The 20171-nt window shown below is 45.5% G+C and overlaps 1 protein-coding gene across 2 annotated transcripts in view; it reads left to right on the forward strand.

Moving 5' to 3' along the window:
• LOC143997263 (NXPE family member 1-like) overlaps positions 1 to 20171 on the forward strand; it is a 130362-nt gene that overhangs the window by 98276 nt on the left and 11915 nt on the right. For both annotated transcript variants that reach the window (XM_077492801.1, XM_077492802.1), the window contains exon 5: positions 9141 to 9359. In XM_077492801.1, coding sequence (XP_077348927.1) covers positions 9141 to 9359 — 219 coding nt within the window. The remainder of the gene's footprint in view (positions 1 to 9140; positions 9360 to 20171) is intronic.

Below are 20171 nucleotides of genomic sequence, written 5' to 3' on the forward strand. Positions count from 1 at the left end.
GCCTGGCATTGCCACCTGATGCGGACAACGTGGAAGGACTCCCCTTCGTCTTTATTGCAGATTAAGCCTTCGGTCTGGACAAGCACCTGATGTGGCCATTCCCCCAAATGACCCTCACCCCAGAGAGGAGGGTTTTTAGCTACCGGCTGGCCAGAACAAGAAGAGTCGTTGAGAATACCTTTGGGATAATGGCTAGCTAGTTCCACCTGTTTCTGACAGCAATCCATATGGGGGACTACAAAATCAACCATATCATCCTGTGCTGCTGCATCCTGCACAATTATTTAAATTCCTTGAATTATCTAGCCTCAGTTGGGCCTGAGGCTGGACTTATTACAGACAATTCCCTAACGGGCCTGGATACTGGCCGTACTGGCTTGGCACCCTAAAGCGCTCGTCAAGTTTGGGATAAATATGTTAATTATTTTATGGGTAGAGGGGCCATTGCAATGTCAGTCAATGTATACAATTTTTAATAATTAAAAATGTTTTTCAGATGAAATCTAAAATTTTCTTTACTGCTTGCTTTTATTTTTGACTGTCTTCTAGGTTCTCCTAATGCACTTGTAGTGCCAAGTGGATTTTACTTTAGTAAATAAGCCCCATTGTCACTGTAAACACAAAATTACTTACAAAACTGGTATTGAGTATTGAAAGAAGAAGCCACACATTGTTGTATTTCAAAATGTTTAGTCTGTGCACATTCACACATGTGCATTTATAAAATGTGTTAAAAAAAATATTTCACAATTTTTTTTATATATTAATACCATTTTTTTCACAATTTTTTTTTTCCATCAATATATTATTATTATTTTTTTTTTTTACAAACAGGCATGTTTTAAAACATAACATACACAACTCTGGAACTTACAAAGTTCAATGTATAAAAGCTGAAAGCAATATCAGACATTATAGTGTCAAAAATGTCTTGATATTGCCGTAAATATGATGGGGCGATGTCACCCCTGTAAAAGCCAAATTTTGAAGATGCACACAAATTGTGAGTCCAAATGGGTAATGTCAACATGTGCTATCTCCCATCATGGGGGATAAATGGACATGTTTTGTGGGTGCAATCCTTTCCTCTCACCTACTAGAGTTATGAGGAAGGGGTTGTACTACGAAAATGCATCCATTGAGATCACCTGATGGCAGATAGCACATATTGACACACTGTGTGCATCTTCAAAAATTGGCTTAAAATGTAGAAAAAAATATTTTTTGGGGGTGATCTAAAAAGAAAATGAAGAACATGATCAGATTTGTTTGAGGGAAAAAGGATTATATTCTCCCAAAACATCAAACATGTTCTTCATTTCCTGCTGCATGATGTCAAGCCAATTGCGCATTGCGTCTATCTCCCCATTCCACGCCATGATTTGTTGAATGAGGGTTTTGGGTGTTGGCCCTACTGAAATGTTCCACCGCTTCCTCTTCCACAACCAGAACATCACCTAACATTGTTGAAAAAAAAACATGTATTTAGAAATATGCAGGCATACATAGATTACCTGAAGCTGAGGTGTCAGACACTCACCTGATGCCCATCTCGCCCACTTCCTCCACCTCTCCTTCCTCCAGATTCTCGTGGGGGCTCGGGCTGACTTCCCAATCAGGCTGGCGAGGTCAGGGGTCCCTGGGATCCTCTGACTGTTGTCTGAGTCTTTTCTCCCCTATGATAATGAAACAAAAGATATACTTAACACACAGATATTTAAAGTCCAGAAATAGGAATATGAAACATTGCTTTGAAGTTGTGTACAATTGTCTGTTTGAGAAGAGATACAATTTGAAGACATGATTAAAATTCCCTTTTTACCAAGCTGGAATACTTACCTTTTTTGGCCAAGTTTCACAGATGGAGACACCCCAAGTATCCACTGGAGCACCTGTGTGGGTTACCCTAAAAAAATTGCTCTGGTGTCCCACACTAGTGTTCCTGAGTCCAGATGTGTAAACAGCTGCTGAGTGAGTGTCCTCCCCTTACAGTCCACTAAATCAAGTTTGCAATTCATTCTAGTTTCAAACACATCTAGACAACAATGTCCTAAACTTCTTTTAATAGGACAAATTAGCATGACCAAAATGTAGATATAACCCTGTACCAGCTAAAAACATCGTATTTATTGGCAAATGAACAATGTTTCCTACGATCAATGTTTCCTACGAACGATTACTGTGCCTACGAACATGAAAGTAGCCATTTCAAACTGTACAAAAAAAAATAAAAGCACATAGAGCAGCATGCAAGTTAATTATCATAATAGGAACACACGACAAGTATTTACTTATTTGAAGCACCTTCTTTATTTTGCGATACTGATCTGGCTCCCTTAGTTTTATGTCAGACCATCGCTTCCTTAACTGATCTTTGAACCGGCATACCCCAAACGTCTGCTCCAGGGTGTTGACAACAGTCGTCATGATCTCGTTCTTAGATTGGGATGGGTGTACGGACCATGTTTCCCATCATAATCCTCCCTCCTCAAAATCCCAACCATCTCGACCATTTCATCAAAGGCCATGTTGGTGGCCTTCAATCTCCTCCTCTTGAGCCGGATGTTTGGGGCTCTAGGCTTTCCTCCTTGCTAGTTGAAAAATGTGTCTCCGCCATGTTTAGCCTTACTACTCCTACCTAAGAGAGAAGGGGCGGGGAATATTTGTGAAAAAGAACGTCAGGGGCGGGCGTCACAAGCGGAGTTTGACACATGCGCAGTGTATATAAAGCTAACACGCATCTGTCATACGTATGATCTGTGCGTGGGATGAACGAACGGGCGAGAGAAGGTAAACAAAGGTAAAATTTGAACTTGGCCCATCACAGTGGCCTATACTGCTTCAAGATTGAGGCTAATATCAAGCTAACACGCGTCATACGTCCATTCTGTGTGTGCGGGAAGGACAAACGGAAGTGGCGAGCGTCCTAAACTAAGCTAAAATTTGAACTTGGCCCATTTTAGAGGCCTATATTTGGATAAGATTATGAGAGTTTAGACATTAGTGTTTTTGTCTTGTGTATTGTCTTTCATAAAAAATTAATCAGTTTAAGGACCCAGAATTTCTGTCCAGTTTTATTGATAAGTACAGCGAGATGAGGAATCTGTGGGAGGTCAAACACAGTTCATATTACAATAAACGAGTAAGGAAGGCAACACTGGAGAAACTTCTGGTATTTGTGAAGACTCGGGTCCCCGAAGCAAATATGAAGTTTTTGAAAAATTGGAGCACAATAAGATCCAGGCTTTACTCAGATCAAGAGCATCAGCAGAGAATGTGTATGTCCCCAGGCTGTGGTACTTCAACAAATTGAGGTTTCTGTACGACCAAACTGAAACCAGGGAATCTCTTTCGACCCTTCCCTGCAGCCTTCCCTCCACCCTTCCCTCCACCCCAGCAGAGGCTTTCCAGGAACAACCTGGGCCTTTCATCCTGGAAGAAGTGGATGCGCCCAGCTTGAGCCAGGTATATTAGTTTTTAGACATTTACACATTTATTGTCCTAATATTAATGATGTTAACACAATGTTATAATTGCTTACAAATCAATGATTTTATAACAAAAATTAAGTATACATATCACTAGACAGTAGTGGCCAAAAATGTTGGTGACCAGCTTGAAAAATGTTGGGGTCAGAATGATAGCCTTTTCTATTTATATTACGTTCAATTTGCAAGTCATGAGCGGAAAATTGTGTGTGATTGATGAAGCAAAAACTACACCTATGTCCCTTTTTTATACACAGGATGAGCTTAGCCAGGAAGAGGGTCTGGAAAGCGTCAGCCAGAAGGAGGCCATGCCCAGTGGCAGCCAGGAGGAGGCCGTGCCCAGTGGCAGCCAGAAGGTAGCCATGCCCAGTGGCAGCCAGGAGGTGGCTGGGCCCAGTAGGAGCCTCGCCCAATCCCAGGTACCTCCCCTCTGCCTTACCACCAAAAGACCCAGGAAGGGGACAATGATGGAGGATGCAGCACTGGGCCTCATTAACCACTTTCAGACCGGACCATTTTGCTGGTAAATGACCAGAGGTCTTTTTACACTTTGGCACTGCGCTGCTTTAACTGGTAATTGCGCGGTCATGCAATGTTGTACCCAAACAAAATTTGCGTCCTTTTCTTCCCACAAATAGAGCTTTCTTTTGATGGTATTTGATTGCCTCTGCGATTTTTATTTTTTGCGATATAAACGTAAAAAGACCGCAAATTTTGAAAAAAAATGATATTTTCTACTTTTTGTTATTAGAAAAATCCAATAAACTCAATTTTAGTCATACATTTAGGCCAAAATGTATTCAGCCACATGTCTTTGGTAAAAAAAAAGTCAATAATTGTATATTTTTTGGTTTGCGCAAAAGTTGTCACATCTACAAACTAAGGTACGTTTTCTGGAATTTACGCAGCTTTTAGTTTACGACTGCCTATCTCATTTCTTGAGGTGCTAAAATGGCAGGGCAGTACAAAACCCCCCCAAATGACCCCATTTTGGAAAGTAGACCCCCTAAGGAAATTGATAAGAGGCATGTTGAGCCCATTGAATATTTTATTTTTTTGCCTCAAGCGATTGAATAATGACAAAAAAAAAATTTTTTTTTTTTTTTTACACAAAGTTGTCACTAAATGATATATTGCTCACACATGCTATGGGGGTATGTGAAATGACACCCCAAAATAAATTCTGCTGCTTCTCCTGAGTACGGGGATACCACATATGTGGGACTTTTTGGGAGCCTAGCCGCGTACGGGGCCCTGAAAACCAAGCACCGCCTTCAGGCTTTCTAAGGGCGTAAATTTTTGAGTTCACTTCTCACTACCTATTACAGTTTTGAAGGCCATAAAATGCCAAGATGGCACAAAACCCCCACAAATGACCCCATTTTAGAAAGTAGACACCCCAAGCTATTTGCTGAGAGGCATGTTGAGTTCATGGAATATTTTATATTTTGCCACAAGTTGCGGGAAAATTACAAACTTTTTTTTTTTTTTTTTTTTTCACAAAGTTGTCACTAAATGATATATTGCTCATGCATGCCATGGGCATATGTGAAATGACACCCCAAAATAAATTCTGCTGCTTCTCCTGAGTACGGGGATACCACATATGTGGGACTTTTTGGGAGCCTAGCCGCGTACGGGGCCCCGAAAACCAAGCACCGCCTTCAGGCTTTCTAAGGGCGTAAATTTTTGAGTTCACTTCTCACTACCTATTACAGTTTTGAAGGCCATAAAATGCCAAGATGGCACAAAACCCCCACAAATGACCCCATTTTAGAAAGTAGACACCCCAAGCTATTTGCTGAGAGGCATGTTGAGTCCATGGAATATTTTATATTTTGCCACAAGTTGCGGGAAAATTACAAACTTTTTTTTTTTTTTTTCACAAAGTTGTCACTAAATGATATATTGCTCACGCATGCCATGGGCATATGTGAAATGACACCCCAAAATAAATTCTGCTGCTTCTCCTGAGTACGGGGATACCACATATGTGGGACTTTTTGGGAGCCTAGCCGCGTACGGGGCCCCGAAAACCAAGCACCGCCTTCAGGCTTTCTAAGGGCGTTACAGTTTTGAAGGCCATAAAATGCCAAGATGGCACAAACCCCCCCCAAATGACCCCATTTTGGAAAGTAGACACCCCTAAATTTAGGGGTACACTAGTGAGACTAGGTAATAAATGGCGGGTGCCCTGAAACTATAAAAAAATAACTAACCAACCAGCGTCACCTGTAACAGTTATATGGTGATCACTGGTGAAAGGGTTAACTAGGGGGCAATCAGGGGGCTTTATGCGGTAGTATATGGGGGTCCCTGGCGCTATAAAAAGCTGCAGCGAACCTAAATACCTACCTGCCTAACTAGCGTCACCTGTGACACTAATACAGCGATCAGAAAAACGATCGCTTATTAGGCTGGGTTCACACTGGAGCGATGCGGGAACGCCACGAATGCACGGCGGGTTCCCGCATCGCATGCCTCCCGGCGGCAGTTCACACTGCCCTATGCGAACTGCTGGGAGTGTCAGTGAAATGTTACTGACACCCCCAGATCAGTTCGCATATCGCAGTGCGATCTGCAAACTCGGATCGCATGGTGTGAACACCCATGCGATCCGATTCTGCTGCGGGCCAAAAAAAGGGTCCCGTGCAAATTTGCGGCGGGTGCGGCGGGTGTGGCGGGTGCGGCGAATGGCTGAACTCGAATCGCACAGAGATCGGATGTGATTTGCACTGCAGTGCGGTGCGAATCACATCCGTTCTCATAAACCGCTGCAATGTGAACCCAGCCTTAGTGACACTGGCGACGGGGGGTGATCACGGGGTTAAACCTTTATTGGGGGGGTTAGGGGGGTACCTTAGAACTAAAGGGGGCTAACCCTAACTGCCCTAACAGTTATTAGTCACAAATGACACCCGCCGGGTGATCAGGGGGTTAAACCTTTATTAGGTAATAAATGGCGGTTGCCCTGAAACTATAAAAAATAACTAACCAACCAGCGTCACCTGTAACAGTTATATGGTGATCACTGGTGAAAGGGTTAACTAGGGGGCAATCAGGGGGCTTTATGCGGTAGTATATGGGGGTCCCTGGCGCTATAAAAAGCTGCGGCGAACCTAAATACCTACCTGCCTAACTAGCGTCACCTGTGACACTAATACGGCGATCAGAAAAATGATTGCTTATTAGGCTGGGTTCACACTGGAGCGATGCGGAAACACCGCGAATCCGCGGCGGGTTCTCGCATCGCATGCCTCCCGGCGGCAGTTCACACTGCCCTATGCGAACTGCTGGGAGTGTCAGTGAAATGTTACTGACACCCCCAGATCAGTTCGCATATCGCAGTGCGATCTGCAAACTCGGATCGCATGGTGTGAACACCCATGCGATCCGATTCTGCTGCGGGCCAAAAAAAGGGTCCCGTGCGAATTTGCGGCGGGTGCGGCGGGTGTGGCGGGTGCGGCGGGTGCGGCGAATGGCTGAACTCGAATCGCACAGAGATCGGATGTGATTTGCAGTGCAGTGCGGTGCGAATCACATTCGTTCTCATAAACCGCTGCAATGTGAACCCAGCCTTAGTGACACTGGCGACGGGGGGTGATCACGGGGTTAAACCTTTATTGGGGGGGTTAGGGGGTACATTAGAACTAAAGGGGGCTAACTCTAACTGCCCTAACAGTTATTACAGTCACAAATGACACCAATGCAAAAAAAAAAAAAAAAATGACATTGGTGTCACTGTGACTGGGGGGCAGGGGTAATTGGGGGGGTGATCGGGGGGTAAAGGGGGGGTGTGAGTGTGCCTGGCATGTTCTACTGTGTGTGTAGAGTGTTGGTGCAACTCACCGATCCGCTCTCCTCCGTGTCGGAACGAAAAATACCGACACGGAGGAGAGAATACATCCCTTCCTCTCCTGTGTTTACATTACAGGAGAGGAAGTGATGTCACGGGGGATTTCTATTCGTCGGGAGCGATCGCGAGGGGGTGGCCATGAATGAATGGCCGCCCCCTCGTCCCGGATCGCTCCCGGACGAAAACCGACCGCCGCAGGCACCGGGCGGGGGCCCGATCGGGCCCCCGACCCGCGGGAGGCAAGGGACGTACATGTAAGCCCTTATGCCTGCCCGTGCCATTCTGCCGACGTACATCGGCGTGCGGCGGTCGGCAACTGGTTAAGGAAGGCAGCCATTTGCTCAGGAGACCCCTGAAGGACGAATAGGCCTATAGCTGCTCTCTAGCCACCAGGTTGCTGGAATTGGAGAAGGGCCAATGCCTCCTCTGCGAGGCATTTATTTATGATGCCCTTCAGAAGAGGTTGAGGGGCCAGCTGGCTGAGGACAGCCACATATGTGAACTTGCCCATCCTCCTCTTCCTCCTGCTACAAATCCACCACCAGAGCCACCGCCTCCAAGGAAGGCTGCAGGGAAGAGAAGAAAGTGATGGCCTGGGTTCAGTCTGGTCTGACAGAAGACACAGGCTGTTGTAGTACCACAAACAAGGGACAGATATGCCATCTGCTGTTGGTCCTGATCTCTGGAATTCATGGACCAGATTGTGTTCCCTATTATATGGACTCCTCAAGCTACCAATTTTCTTTTCCAGAGACTTGTTAATGTGTGCCAGGGGGGCCAAAAGGCTTTGCAAATTCCAAAAGTTTGTCCAGCATTGACTTCCTCTCTATTTTGTTACCCAGAATAAATGGATATTTTCTTTGCACAAAATACTCTCTTATGTGTTTTTCTTCAAAAAGGAAAGTTTGTGAGTAGGAAGGTACATTTCAAAAAGACAATGTCAAATTAACAAGGAACACCAACCTCCTTGAGGTTAATAAAAAATATAAGATGATAATGTTCTTCTGGTAACTTGACACTCCAAAAAATTTATTATATGGAGATCACTAGAAAATTTTTAAGTAATTGGAAAATCTTGATGAAATAAAAAATGATAAAAGATCAGTATAAAAAATAATTGTAAATATTATGGAGATCGGGCTTTTGAAAAATAGAATATTAGTCATGAGATGAGGATAAATAATGAAGAAAGAAGTTTGTTAGAACTATGTGTGAATATGAGTAGCAAAACAATTTCATTCTTTCAGCATTCTAAAGAAGAAAAGAATGCGCTGCATTAAAAGATCACAGAATTAGCAGCGAGAGGAATGTGCTAGCTCCAATACGAACGGTAATTTTATCACACCGAGCGCTTCCATCTCATACTTGCTTCAGAGCATGCGTCGTTTTTGGTCCATCGGAACAGTATACAGATGAACGGTTTTCCCGCTAGGAATTGGTTCAGTCGGAAAGATTTAAAACATGTTCTATTTCTAGGTCCATCAGAATTTTCGTAGAAAAAAAGTCCAATGAGGCATACACACCATCGGAATATATGATGAAAATGTTCCGTCAAACTTTTTCTGTCGGACATTCCGTTCGTGTGTACGCGGCATTGTAGGAATGAATTTCCCTTCCTAGCGGTAGATTTCCTCTCACTTCCTGTTGTCTCCCTCCATTTGTAAGTAGGATTTGTTTGTAAGTCAGATGTTTGTAACTAGGGTACTGCCTGTACAATGAATTTTGTATCTGTGATGCAATTCAAAAGTAATGGTGATATTAATAATGAAAATACTTATATTATATTTTTTTATCAGATTCAAGTTTAGAGACAAAAGAGAAATGCAGAACAGGAGGGAAATTAGAATATCCCAGTGGATATTTTATGAACAATATCTGGTACCCAAAGACTTGCAACATGAAGACCTACCATGAAGTAGAAGAACTAAAAGCTTGCATGAAGGGAAGGTTCTTCTATATGTTTGGGGACTCAACCATGCATCAGTGGATATATATTTTTGAAACCAAGTTGCAAAGTAAGTATTGATAGTATGAAACTATGATTATTATTTTTTTAAATCTACCTATCATGCTCAGAATAAACGTTGAGGGTGTACCTAGCCACATTCTCAATTGAGTTTGTAAATAAAGGACAGAAGGACAATAAAGTAGAAGTCTGGTCAAAACCACTAAACTTAATCCTGCTCCCACCCCCATTCTAAGCCCTATGTTAACTACCCTGTAAAGGAAAGATGTGTATACTTACCTAATCTAAGGGTGCTCCAGTCCGATCACGTGATCGAATCCCAGCCCTGGCTTCACTTTAGAGGAGGGACAGCAGACAATGGATGCCCCATGGTAAATTGATATGTGACGTCACCACCCAGGCATTGCAGTTGTTGCTGCTGCTCTCACTTTTCTCCTGAAGCAAGACGCTGGGGAGATCATGTTACTGGACAAGAGTGCCCTCAGATTAGGTAAGTAAACGTATCTTTCCTATACAGGATGGTTAACATAGGGATTAGATTGGGGGTGGGAGTAGGTTTGAGCTTTGTTAGGTTTTGACCAGACTTCTACTTTAAAGTATACATGTGTTCTTAACAAACAGTAGATGCACCTTAAAACAAGCTCTCACTGAACACTCTAGATGAAGACACTGTGGAGTAATTCATTATTAATGATGAGCCAAATATACCTGGGTTTGGTTTACGGTGGATTTGCCAAACGTTTCCGTGCCGAATACAAACCTATTGAAGTCAATGGAAGCTGAATCTTCTAAATAGTTATTGCGCCTTTTATAAGGGAAAAAAATTTAAACATTCTGTTTGGCGGTAGCAATGATTTTAATGTTTAAAGTGAAATATTAAATGCACAATTCCTTTAACCACTTGCCTACCGGGCACTTTCATCCCCTTCCTGACCAGGCCAATTTTAAGCTTTCAGCACTGTTGCACTTTGACAATTGCATGGTCATGCAACACTGTACCCAAATACATTTTTATAAAAAGACAGATAGCGCTTTCTTTTGGTGGTATTTAATCACCACAGTTTTTTTTATTTTTTTATTAACAAAAAAAATCAACTATTTTGAAAACAAAACTTTTTCTTTGCTTCTGTTATAAAATTTTGAAAATAAGTAATTGTTTTTCTTCACTGATCTGCTCTGAGGTTGATGGGTACTAATAGGCTACATTGATGGGCAATGATGAGGCTGCACTGATGAACACTGATGAGTCTGTACTGATAGGCACTGATGAGGCAGCACTGGTAAGCTGCACTGGTAAGGCTATAGTAATAAGGCGGCACTGATATGCTGCACTGATGGACACTGACTGGCACTGATGGGCCTGCCCTGATTACAAGTGTAAATGTCCACTGTCACAGGAAATCCGGTTATCGGCTTTCCTTTCCTCATACACTGACAGCGCTGAGGAATGGAAATGCCAATAACCAGCATTTGCTTACATGTGATGAGCTGTGATTGGACATAGCTGGTCACATGGTAAAGGACCGCTATGAAAGACACCCTGATCGTCTGCAGATATACATTTAAAAGGAATCTGGAATTCGCTGCAACACTTCACCTTTATTGATCCTCCATGCAAAAGACATCACAGACTTTGCAGGGTACAGAAAAAGTTAATGCGGTTTCCACTGTGACTAGCACTTACAGTGTGAAACGCATCAACCTTTACTGTACCCCGCACTGTCTGTGATGTCTTTTGCATGAAGGATCAATAAAGGTAATGTGTTGCAGCTATTTCCGGTATTCTTTTGATTGTGTATCTGAAGACGAGCTGTGCTAGCACCTTCACCTAAACCCTGGCTATGCTGTGAATAGATGGCTAATGTGCTCACCTGGAGTGGCTTTCTCTTCAGTTATACTTTAATACCAATTTAACATCACAATGTATGGAACATACTGCAAAAGCTCCTGGCTGCTTCATTCTGACCTGCCCCCTCTAATGTAACGGAAACCTGCGTTACATCAGAGGGGGGCGGGGTCACCCATACGTCATTGGGGAACCTCTGGCTTCCCTCACTAGCGTCAGAGGGGGCAGGGTCAGGTGATGAGTGGCCCCACCCTCCTAATATTAGAAACGTCAGGCGCTGGGATCCCCGCAGTGTCTCCTCAGTGGAGACAGAAGATGGATGCATGGATGGACTGCGCTGGACTGAAAATCACCCGTCGCTGGATCAGATCAGCCATCGCTGGACCCCGGATAGATGATCATCCTTCGCTGGATAGCAAGAGTGGATTACCACCTCTGGAATCTTTTTTTTTTATTTTTTTTTTTTAATAAAGGAATTTTTCAAAAGTGTGTCTTATTTAACCATTTTTTACACTTTCTTTGTGAAATGGTAGGGGTACTTTGACGCGGGGTTCCCCTTAATATCCATACCAGACCTGAAGGGTCTGGTATGGATATTTAGGGGGACCCCCACGGCAATTTTTTTTTTAATTTGACGCGGGGTTCCCCTTAATATCCATACCAGACCTGAAGGGCCTGGTAATTAAATTTAGGGGAACCCCGCGCTTTTTTTTTTTTAATCAATGAATGAATTGTCAGCTCCCGTAATACAGAGAACACTCATTGAGTGTTCTCTGTATTACGCCGCAAGTGATTTTAAAATACTTTTTTTCCTGCAGAAATGACACTTTGTGCAGGGACAGTTCTAAGCACGGGAAACATGGGCCCCATTCACAGACATACTATAGACACCCCCCAGGTACGAAATTTAAAGGAATATTACACTTTTATTGTTTCACTTTAATCATTATTAAAATCACTGCTCCTGAAAAAACTGCAGTTTTAAAACTTTTTTTGCATTGATCCATGTCCCCTGGGGCTGGACCCAGGTCCCCAAACACTTTTTAGGACAGTAACTTGCATATTAGCCTTTAAAATTAGAACTTTAGATTTCTCCCATAGACTTGTACAGGGTGTTCCGAATTTGCCTTGAACAGCCCAAATTGTTCACTGTTCGCTGAACACGCGAACAAGCAATGTTCGAGTCGAACATGAGTTCGACTCGAACTCGAAGCTCATCCCTAGTTCCAGGTTAGTAGTTAGGTTATGCTAGAAGGTACTGGAGCCAGAGACAGACAAACTCTATATTTCTCTTAGTAACATCTTCAATCTGAGGACCGCAACTCAGCTGAGATCTTAGGTGCTAGATTATGAACGCCAATCAAGCTAGGGTAACCAAAATCCTACAGTCACCAGGGAGAAAAGGCGTAGGCTGCCAAAGGTGCTCATCTGAAGTGATGCATGTATAAAATAAAATAAAATGCTGCACTCCTGTCCAGTTAACCTAGTGTAAACTTGAAAATGGCCTCAGCCCATGAGTTTCCGCCATAGTCGTGCCCCCTTATGTTTTGCTCCACCCACCAGAACTTAATAATAGGCCCTATGATCCAGCTTTGGTGGGTGGAGCCTCAGATTCTCAGCATTCTCCATCACTAATAATGCTGTGTTTCTACCGCTACCTGTACTGCTACTTTTTTTTTTTAAACTAGCAACTATCTAGTCTTTTCTGTTTTTTTTTCTTCACAGTAATCCTGTAATGATGTCTCTTTTTCATTATCCTTTTTTCCTACTGGGTTGTCAAAGTTTTTAAAGATATTGAAGTACTTGTTTCATAGTCTGCTTCTTGTACACATTTATGGCTTACAGCATTGCATTAAATTGCAGCAAAAAGTTGATACTTTGCTGTACCTGGGAAAAATTTTTTTTTAAGGAGAGATATATTTTTACATTTTGATTGATAATTTTTATACTCTGTCCAAGATGCTGATGATGCTAATCCTTTTAAGAAATTCAGAAAATCCAATGTATCCCATTGTGCTTAGGAAAAATGGAAAATTGTATCATACTTACCGTAATTTTCCTTTCCTGGTGCCTATCCATGGCAGCATACCTGTGATAAGCTCCGCCCTGGAGTCCCCCCTCAGGATACTTAAAGTGGTTGTAAACCCTTACAAACCACTTTGACCTACAGGTAAGCCTAGATTAAGGCTTACCTGTAGGTCCAAGATATTTGCCGAAAGACAGGCACCGCCGTCTACGGCGCATGCGCCGTAGACAGCGGCGCGCAGGCGTACTGAGAGCGCCGCAGTTAATGGCGATATGCCACGAGTGGCGGCTCCCGTGTGCATGCGCGGGAGTGACGTCATCGCAGCTCCGACGAATGACAGCGCCGGAGCAGCGAGGTCCACCAAGAAGATGGAAGCTCCGGACTACAGGGGACAGCGGTGACTTGGCTGACTCCTGTGTCAGGTAAGTGACACATAATGGACTACTATGCGATGCATAGTAGTCCATTATGTTTTACCTTTGCAGGGAATCAAAGAGGAAGTTAACCCATCAGGGTTTACTTCCTCTTTAATATGTTATAAAAGTGCCAATTCTACCCTCCACCAGCATTGTCCTATTATATCGAATACCGTAGGAGGGCATGTATGCCGCCATGGATAGGCACCAGGAAAGGAAAATTACGGTAAGTATGATACAATTTTCTGTTTTCCTGATGCCTCCATGGCAGCATACCTTTAATAAAATAAATAGCTAACAACAGGGTGGGTAATGCTCAAATAATTTTTATTGCGGTATCGCGAGGGCCGACGGTATCTCCCTCCTTCAAAAATACACTGTAGTAAGTACGCCGGGATCGATTCTGTAATGCCGTATAAATGTGTTTGGGGATGCTCAGGTGGCTGCCCTGCAAATGGTCTCCAAAGAAACACTCACTCTTGCCACCCATGATGAAGACACTGCTCTTGTTGAGTGGGCTTTAACCACCGGAGGTTCCAACCCTCTCGCCCTATACACCTTTTGGATCAATTTGCAAATCCAGGAAGCGATGGTTCTTGAAGTGGCTTCTTTTCCTTTATTCCTGCCCCAGGGCAGTATGAACAGTCTGTTTGATACTCTAAAAGAACTTGTGGCTGGTAGGTAGCATTTTAATACTTTGGAGATGTCTAGTTATTGTAATGAACCTGACAGCGGATCTGTAAACATAGGCAGAGCCCAAGCTTCTGCAAGAGTAGCATGGCACAAAACTTTTGGAACAAAGCCTTGTACTGTCCGCAGTTCCACTCTATCGGAAAAGAAGGCTATGTGTTCTTCTTCTGCCCCTAAGGCATGTAATTCAGACGCTATTCCTCCTGAAGTTACCGCCACCAGAAACGCTGTTTTGAGCATCTGGTTCCAAAGTGAAATGGAATCTAGTGGAACAAACAGACAAACAGTCCAGGATAAAAGGCAGATCCCAAGCTGGAAATGAATGCTTTGCTGGCGGCCTGATTTTCTTCACTGCCCTAAGGAATTGAATAACAAGCGCATCTTCTGCCCATTTCCTCTGAGTTGCCGCTGATATAGCTGTCACCTGAACCTTGAGCGAACTGAGACTAAAGCCGCGTACACACGATCAAACAATCTGGTGGAAAAGTCAGGCGGACTCAAGTCCGCCGGACAATCCGCCCGTGTGTGGGCTCCGGCTGACTTTTTTTACCCGAAAGTCCGGCGGACTAATGCCGCGTACACACGATCAAACAATCGGGTGGAAAAGTCAGGCAAACTCAAGTCCGCCGGACAATCCGCCTGTGTGTAGCCTCCGGCAGACTTTTTTTACCCGAAAGTACAGCGGACTTAGAAAGTAGTTTTGCACTCCAATCTTCCCGCCGGACTTGCATTTCAGCAGACAATCCGGCCGTGCGTATGCCAGTCCGCCATACTTTTGAAATGAAATGACTTTTCCCGCCCGGAGAAAAGTCCGCTCATTTTGAGCACGTCTCCAGGTAGGCGGGGCCCACAAAGGATGCGTCGCTGGCCCTGCCACCTGGTATGGACTTAAAGGGGAACCCCAACGCCCGAAAAAAACGGCGTTGGGGTCTTCCCCAGGCCCACATCAGACCCTTGTCCGAGCACACTAACCGGCCGGCCAGGAAAGAGGGGGATGAGTGAGCACCTGAGCCATACCAGGCCACGTGCCCTCAACATGGGGGGGTGCCTTGGGGCAGGGGGGGCCGCGTGGCCCCCCACCCCAAAGCACCTTGTCCCCATGTTGATGAGGACAAGGGCCTCTTCCCGACAAACCCTGGCCTTTGGTTGTCGGGGTCTGCGGGCGGGGGGCTTATCGGAATCCGGGAGCCCCCTTTAATAAGGGGGCCCCCAGATACCGGCCCCCCGCCCTATGTGAATGAGTATGGGGTACAATGTACCCCTACCCATTCACCTGTAAATTAAAGTAAAAAAAACACAACACACAAGGGTTAAAATAGTTTATTGCACAGCTCCGGGGGTCTTCCATCTTCGGTGGCCCGATCTTCTGTCGCCGCTGCTGTCGCCATCTTCTGTTCTTCTCTTCTTCTCTTCTTCTCTTCAGATGTTGCCTCGTCACATCCTCCGCTCACAATGGCACCGACGCGATGCGCGGCGACTTATATAGGGACATCACCGGATGATTATGGTGTCACAGTCCCAGAGGACTGTGTGTTTTGAGGACTGTGTTTTTCAAACAAAAGAGTACCTTTATGCTGTTACTTTGTTACAGCCCTATACACCAAGAGATGACTAGCAGGACTTCTGGCCAGCGCAGCAGCCATTCCCAGCCAAGATCGGATCACAGTAGATCGAATAGTTCGAGACACCATTCAGATGGAAAATCAATCTCTAAAAGACATCACTCAACCAGCCCGCCAAGGCGGGAAAAGTCCAAAAAAATGCCGGGAATGTGGAGCAACCCCCATGGCAGATAAACTACTCTTCAATGACTGTTTTCGGGGGTATGCGGAGCAGGAACAGACAGAAGTACAGCAAGTGACTGACCTTATAAAGAAAGTAGTCAAGGACTCATTAGCAGAGCTAATGCATTCTTCACCAGCTCAGCAACCTGCGGACCAGATTCTTCCAGGGCCATCAACGGCTGGGGCTGTAGTGTCCGCATCAGGGTCACTGCCCCTGTCTGTGGGAGACAAAGAGGAATCAGAGGAATCAGAGGATTTGGCAGAAGAACAAGAACCTTCAGGTTTTAATTTTTCTTTGGTACAGCCTTTCATGGCTGCAGTCAAGCAGGCAATTGGTTGGGAGTAGACTGAGGAACCACCATAAAGGGCTAAATCCTTTTTTCCATTTTTGAAGAAAAAAACTTGCCTTTTTTGCCATTAATGGAAGAAATAAAGGATCTTATTGAAGGGTAGTGGAAGAAAACGGATACATTTTTTACCGTAAACAGGCTCCAAAAGCTATACCCGTTGGCAGAAACAGATGCGGCCTTCCTGGACATGCCTCCAGTGGTCGATGCCGCAGTGGTGCGTTTAGCAAAAAACATCACCCTACCAATGAAGGACTCAGCCTCCTTTAAAGATCCATTGGATAGGCGCATCGATTCAGACCTAAGGAAGGTCTGTCAGTTGGCAGGTGGAGCTTGCAGACCAGCTGTCACGTACCTGGTGGTTGAGCCTGGAATGCAGGGAGCGGCCCCTCGTATCCCCTGGCTATTGAACCCCTGAAGGTGGAGACAGGTATTCAACAGTCCAGAGGGCACAAGTGCCTGGTAGACGGTATTGGTCCGGGAGGTCAGCTGGGCACAGATAACAGGCTGGTATAGCGGATGGTGCTTGACTGTTGGTAGGCACAAGTGCGGGAACTGGCTGGTGAGCAGATGTTCCGTAATGCAGGAACTCAGGTAGGTAGCAGGAACAGCGGAGTCAGATACAGGCCGGGTCAGCAGGAGACGATCAGCAAGGTACAAAGGGATGAGGCAGAAAACGTGGTCAAACAGGCAGAGGTCGTAGGCAGGCAGCAATCGATCAGAGTCAAGGAACAAGCCGGATGTCAGGAATCAGATAACAGGTTCGGATACAAACAGTACGGATCACGGACACGCTGTAGACTGGACAGCACAGATGGAAGGGAGCCAATGACTAAAGAAGGCTTCAGGGCGCCAAGCGAACGTACGACGGGTCAGCGCGCCCTCGTACGTAGACGTGCACCCGTTCGTGACCTACGTGTGCGCGTGTGCGCGTTCGTGTCGACGCGAGTACGTTCGTTAGCTTTGACGCGCGTTGACGGGAAACGACGGACTCTCCACGACAGGTTCCGACGGGTAAGGTTTCTATGTCTAGTCGAGACGTTAGGGCGATCGTGACATTGCCCCCCCCCAAGGGGCAGCCCCCGGATGCCCAACCGAGCCCACTTGTTCGGGTGAGAATTCTTGAAGGCGCGGATAAGTCTCTTGGCATGAATATTAGCCTCTGGCTCCCAGGAATTCTCCTCGGGTCCGTAGCCCTTCCACTTAACTAAGAATTGGACCTGGTTTCCTCTTTTCCTACAGTCCAGGATGGCCTCAACTTCGAACTCAATCTCTCCATCGACCAACACAGGTTCCGGAGGGCAGGGGGTCCTGTCAGAGAAAGGATCCTCAACTGCAGGCTTGAGGAGCGATACGTGGAACACCGGGTGAATTCGGAAAGACTCAGGGAGTTCCAACTCAAATGCCACGTCATTTAGTTTCCTTTTGATCGGGAAGGGACCCAGGAATTTTGGACCCAATTTCTTGGAGGGACAGGATAACTTGAGATTTAAGGTGGACAGCCAGACCCTATCCCCGGCCTTGAGATCCAGCTCCCCTCTTCTTCTTCTGTCGAAGACTTTCTTATTATGTTCCTGCGACTTAGTCAAGGTTTCCTGTAAGAGTTTATTATTCTCTTCAAAGAAAGCAAGTCTCTTCTGAAGCGCTGGTACTGGACATTCAGGAAGATCGCCAGACAAGAACAACGGATGGTATCCGAAATTTGCATAAAAAGGGGACTGTTTGGTGGCTGAATGGACTGAATTATTGTAGGCGAACTCGGCCATAGGTAGCAGGGAGACCCAATCGTCTTGTGAGAAGGACGAGAAGCAACGCAGGTACTGCTCTAAGGTCTGATTCGTCCTCTCGGTCTGACCGTTGGTCTGCGGATGGTAGGCTGAGGACATGCAGAGGTCGATCTTCAGAGTTGCACAGAGTGCCTTCCAAAATCTAGATGTGAACTGCACCCCCCTGTCAGACGTGATATTGGCGGGGATGCCATGAAGTCTTATGACTTCCTTTATGAAGACGTTAGCTGTCTCCGCGGCAGAGGGAGTGCCCTTCATGGGCAAGAAATGAGCCATCTTCGTGAGCCTGTCGACTACGACGAAGATCGCTGTATGGTTCTCCGAAGGGGGGAGTTCGACGATAAAATCCATGGAGATCATTCTCCATGGTTTATCAGGAACAGGTAGAGGTTTTAGTAAGCCCCAGGCTCTGGACTTGTTGCCCTTACTCCGAATGCAGGTCGTGCAGGCCTGTACGTAACTCTTGCAGTCGTTCTTCATCCGCGGCCACCAGAAGTTACGCCTGAGTAATTCTAATGTTTTGAATGTTCCAAAGTGGCCAGCCATGGGATGGTCATGACAGGAAGCCAGAACCAAGGTCCGAACTGTCTGGGGGACGAAGATCCTGTTCCCATGCCACATAAGATCATCGCTGGAGGACAGCGGGATACCGGATGGAGGTGAGGCGCCTCTGGAAGCCTGTTTAACTTGAGAGACCACATCTCCTTGGAGTAAGAGGAAGTTTCCAGCAGAAAGGATGGTGTCACTGAGAGGTGGATCTTCCGGCTGGCTAAACATACGAGATAAAGCATCTGGCTTCGTGTTCTTGGATCCGGGGCGGAAGGTTATGTGGAATACGAACCTTGAGAAAAAGAGTGCCCACCTGGCTTGACGAGGCTTCAACCTTTTAGCTGTCTTCAGATATTCGAGGTTTTTGTGATCTGTATAAATCAGGATTGGGTGGATAGCCCCTTCTAGCAGATAGCGCCACTCCTCCAGTGCCGACTTAATTGCCAGTAGCTCACGGTCGCCCACGTCGTAGTTTCTCTCGGCTTCGGATAGTTTGCGGGAGAAGAACGCAACTGGGTGGAGTAAGGACTTAGGTCCCTGCCTCTGGGACAGCACAGCTCCGACTGCCACCTCCGAAGCGTCAACCTCAAGAGTGTATGGCAGGGTAGGATCAGGATGTTTCAGAATCGAAGCTGAAACAAATAGCCTTTTCAGGGTTTCGAAGGCCTCTTGTGCCTCAGGTGTCCAGCGGAACTTGGTGCCCAGCTTGGTTAGCCCGGTAATGGGGGCGATGATGGAGGAGAATCCCTTTATAAATTTGCGATAGAAATTCGCGAAGCCCACAAACCGCTGAACTCCTTTTCTATCGGATGGGGCAGGCCAGTCCTGGATTGCAGTTATCTTCTGGGGATCCATCTCGACCCCTCGAATCGAGATAATCAGACCAAGGAACTGGATACTCTCCTTCTCGAAAACGCATTTTTCAGGCTTGGCATACAGGCCGTGAGAGCGGAGGCGAGTCAGGACCTTCTTGACATGTTCTCTGTGGGTGGCTAAAGTGGAGGAAAAGATTAGTATATCATCCAAATAAATGATAACAAACAAATCTAAATAGTCTCTGAAAATGTCGTTCACAAAATGCTGGAACGTAGCCGGGGCGTTACATAACCCGAAAGGCATCACTAAATATTCATAGTGTCCGAAGCGGGTACGAAAAGCTGTTTTCCACTCATCGCCTTTTCTGATACGGACGAGGTTGTAAGCCCCCCGAAGATCCAGCTTTGTAAATAGTTTAGCGGAACCCAGTCTCTGGAAAAGTTCAGGTACTAATGGCAGAGGGTAGCGATTTTTAACTGTGATTTTATTTAGTGCCCGATAGTCCACACACGGACGTAAGGATTGGTCCTTCTTCTCTACAAAGAAGATCCCAGCGCCGGCTGGGGAGGTAGAAGGTCGGATGAACCCTTTTTTGAGATT

Source organism: Lithobates pipiens, unplaced genomic scaffold (assembly GCF_037356315.1).
Source record: "Lithobates pipiens isolate NorthernLeopardFrog02 unplaced genomic scaffold, aLitPip1_a1.2 Scaffold_19, whole genome shotgun sequence".
NCBI classification, from domain to species: Eukaryota; Metazoa; Chordata; class Amphibia; order Anura; family Ranidae; genus Lithobates; species Lithobates pipiens.